Genomic DNA, 3,949 nt, shown 5'->3' on the forward strand with positions numbered 1-3,949 from the left:
GCTCACCGCACGCTACACTGTTAAATTAACTTTCCCTACATGGAAAAAGAACAGATTCGCCTTAATAAATGTACATTACACTTAGTTTAAGTCATTACCCCAATTGTTTTCCTCGTGCACAACAGGTGTTTCTTCTTTAACCACGACTTCAGGTTTAGGCGTTGCAGCTTCTTTTAACTGGATAAGAAATATCATTTTAGCACACATTAAAGAATATAAATGCCTCAAAAACATGCAATATAAAAGTGATAGAAAAAATTGTTATATTTCAATGATAACATAAGAAAATCCATTCTTTAAAAACCAAAAACACAGGAAAACGTCCCAACATTTTGCAATCAAATAGTTTCAAACAAGAATTCCAGGCAATCGAAAAATGGGTTAATGGCTTGATTTGGTCTGGGTGCTAAAATAATAAAATAATCGATCCTGTGGCAGTGATTGCTGACCTCTCTCCCCCTCTCTGCTTTGGCGGTAGAATGTCTCTTGGCATCTTCACGTCTAATGCAGTTGCATTAAATGTGATGACGTCACAAGTCCTAAGATCGCTGGAGCACGGGGGGAGAAGAGGCTGCGGGGTGTAGCAGCCAAGTGGGATCGAGGATCAGGTGCAAAGGTTCATTTGGGCTTGTGTTGATGGCATTGGTTTCAAATCAGTATGAGATGCTTCCGACATCATTCAGAATTCATTGACGGTACATTTGACTTGCAGTTGACCTCCTTCTGGCATGCATTTGCATAAGACTTGTATGGAAATAAAAAGCCTGTTTGAAGCAAATAAAAGCGCACTGACACAAGCCGTTAGATAGCTGGTCACCCAGATTAGATATAATGGATTAACATGAGAACTTCTCAGCATCAGAGAAACAGTGACTGCTTCATAGAAATGGAAAAGTCATGTATCAACATATGCAGTACTGTATGTCATGGAAAACAACACGTATATTTCATGAGCTGTAGCACTAAAATAATTTTTAAAGAAATGTAAAATATGCCAAGAGACCACATTTAACTGAACACAACAATAGGTCTACCTTGAATTCCTCCTGCCGTTGCAAACAGTATCTATCACTGCAGGATGGGTTAGGCTTCATTGACATAGTTGGAAAGTAGTCCTGCATTGCATTGTATCCTAAGTAGAAGCTCACTGTGCCAAACTTTAAGAGATATCTACAGGAAAAAAGAAGGATACTGAGATCCTACAAGCAAGACATTGTTCCAACTACAACATTAACTGTGTACTGCCCATGCTAATCCAGCTTTTTATGTGTATACCTGTAAATAATGTGAACTCTTTAGCATAACTTGGACATTTATACGGATGGCTCCTAAAATGTGTTGCAATCAACCTCTGAGTCACAGCTCCAGGATGAATCTATCGGTCCTGCCAGCATTCCCTCTGCCTGCTGTGCCAGGAGAACATTGATTATTTAAATCAATCTTTACTTAAATAAGTACCTGGAAATGACTTTAAAGTTATGGTGACTAGACCTCCAGAAAGCCAATCTCTTTGCTGGGGAGAGCAGTGGAATGGGGCACTGCATAGCAGTGACATGCTGCTACGTGGAAGCTATATTTCTCCTGCATCAAAGCATGTACCCCTTAGTTGGTGGGCAGATGGCTTCTGGTAATGCCGATGGCGGACTCCAGCTCTGTGATGATAACACCAGTGCTGAGGATTACAAAGGACACTTTGCCTTGCAGCACTGGAGTCCTTGGTTCCAATTCTTGCCAGGACACTATCTGCATGGAGTTTACATGTGTGGGTTTCCTCTGGCTACTCCAGTTTCAAAGACATGCTGGTGGGCTAATTGGCTCATGTCTAACTAGTATGTGTGTAGAGACTAATGTGAATGTACAACATATGTAAAGTGCTACGTGAATGGTCTTTGATAGGCAGGCTGCTGACACACAGCTTATATGATGCAGGGTGTCATACAGACCAGAAAAAAAAAAAAAGGACAACTAGAATGCATGGCAATAAATATGCCTACAACAGCCACATGAGTGATATTGTTCTGCAAGCTACTACATATGCAGGTTTTGCTTCTTGCTTTGCAGTGCTACACAACAATTGTGCTTTACTGCTCCATGTTACAATGCAAGCCTTTGAGAAGTCCAACTTCCTGAAATCAGTATAGTCCCTGGATTGCCAACGTGCTATTTCACCAGTTGCTGTTAGGCAAGGAGATTTGATTGGCTGTACTGGAATACAGAGCTCCCTGTTTAGCACTTCTGCCTTGCCGCACTGTTGTCCTTGGTTCCAATTCTGGCCAGGACACTATCTGCATGGAGTTTGCATGTGTGGATTTCCTCTGACTACTCCAGTTTCCTCCCACACTTCAAAGAAATGCTGGTGGGCTAATTGGCTCTTGTCTAAATTGGCCCTAGTATGTGTGTAGAGACTGATGTGAATGTATAACGTATGCAACGTGCTATGTAAATTGTCAGCGCTTTAAAAATGCCTGTAATAAATAATAAACTCAAACATGGTGAAATCTAACAAAGAGTATTCAAAATTAAACACTGGGATTACAGTATAACACAAAAACAAAATGTGCTCATTGAAATTACACTGCAATTTCCCTTTAACAAACCTAACCGGTTGGGGTCCTTTCTTATTGGCTGTGTAAGTGAATGTGCATGCGAAAAAGTTAGGTCCAGTTCTATAAAGTGACTTACTTGAGAACATTCTGTACAAGTATTCCAGCTACAACTCCCATTGTGGTGGGCAGACTGGCTGCACAGACACCAGCCCGCTTTAAAGTCTTTTCATCAATGTTTGCTGCAACCACTAGAGGAGGTGCGCACTGAGGAAGAGAATGAATCAGGATATCAAAATAAATTCATGTATAGCAACCTAAACACAAGACTTGCAGTATACTATTCATTACCATCATGTGATTCATTTTGATACAATGTTTGAATGCATTAAAAATAAAACAAAACAATTAAATACAATATGTGTTTCTCATTGTCACAAGGTATCATAACTAGAGTTGCACAGATACCAAGTACAGTACTCTGTACAAGTACGAGTACATGTACCGATACTTTTGAGCTCCAAGACTAGACTAGAGAAAATTTCAAAAGTTAGGAGGCGGCTGTCATTTGTATGGAGCACACGGAGCTCCTGGGATTTGTACATCTCTGTTTTAATGTATGATTTTGTTTTTATAAATATAAATAAAGGGATGCACAGATACCAGTTTTGTGAGTTCAAGTACTGGTACTTGCCGAGTACTTACAAATACTGATACATTATTGGTTATTGTCATGTGACAGTTTTTCTAAATCAATACAGACTAATGTTTTCAGGACAGTGGTCGAGTGCCAGAGCCAGGTCCCAGCTGCAACCGCTGCAACCCTGGTAGTTCTCATGAAAATGCCAAGTATCTGCACTGGTACTCGAAAAGTATCTGTGCATCACTAATTTCATAACCGTCAGTAAAGAAGTTCTACATACAGGGTCTTCTATGGAAGGCCGACACTTACGGGTCTATTTGTAAAAAAACATCATTGGTATTCGTCCAGTGAAACTGCATGTACTATTGTACTGTGTGAACTAACCAGCTGTTGTGACAATGGGGCAAAAATCAATTGTTCTTAGGCTATTTTCTCTTCTGGCCAAATGTTTTTCAAATATTATGGGCAGCAGTCAATCAGGAAAATACCACATTATGGCCACTAGATGGAGCGGAGGATCATAGGAAATAAATACATTTTTCTATAGCAGGAGTTACAGCAGTTCTACTGAATTAGTAGATAAGTGTAACCATTGCTACTCTGGGGATCCCTGTAGTTGCAATAGTAACATTTATCTGCTAATTCTCTGTAGCGTTATATTGTATCTCGTCTCTAAGCTGGCCATACATTATGCAAATTTCGTCCAGTTGTTCAGAAACCAGTTGAAACACAGTGGGGGCTGCTGTTGGCACCTTTCCGGCCA

At 40.2% G+C, this 3,949-nt stretch overlaps 1 protein-coding gene across 2 annotated transcripts in view; it reads right to left on the minus strand.

The window, feature by feature from the left end:
- The window catches only part of UBA5 (ubiquitin like modifier activating enzyme 5), a 19,275-nt gene that overhangs the window by 2,646 nt on the left and 12,680 nt on the right, over positions 1–3,949 (minus strand). For both annotated transcript variants that reach the window (XM_018555940.1, XM_018555939.1), the window contains exons 8-10: positions 2,683–2,810; positions 1,035–1,170; positions 99–177 (exon numbers count right to left, since the gene is read on the minus strand). In XM_018555940.1, the coding sequence (XP_018411442.1) occupies positions 99–177; positions 1,035–1,170; positions 2,683–2,810 (343 nt within the window). The remainder of the gene's footprint in view (positions 1–98; positions 178–1,034; positions 1,171–2,682; positions 2,811–3,949) is intronic.

Source organism: Nanorana parkeri, unplaced genomic scaffold (assembly GCF_000935625.1).
Source record: "Nanorana parkeri isolate BGI_ZX_2015 unplaced genomic scaffold, ASM93562v1 scaffold219, whole genome shotgun sequence".
Taxonomy (NCBI): Eukaryota; Metazoa; Chordata; class Amphibia; order Anura; family Dicroglossidae; genus Nanorana; species Nanorana parkeri.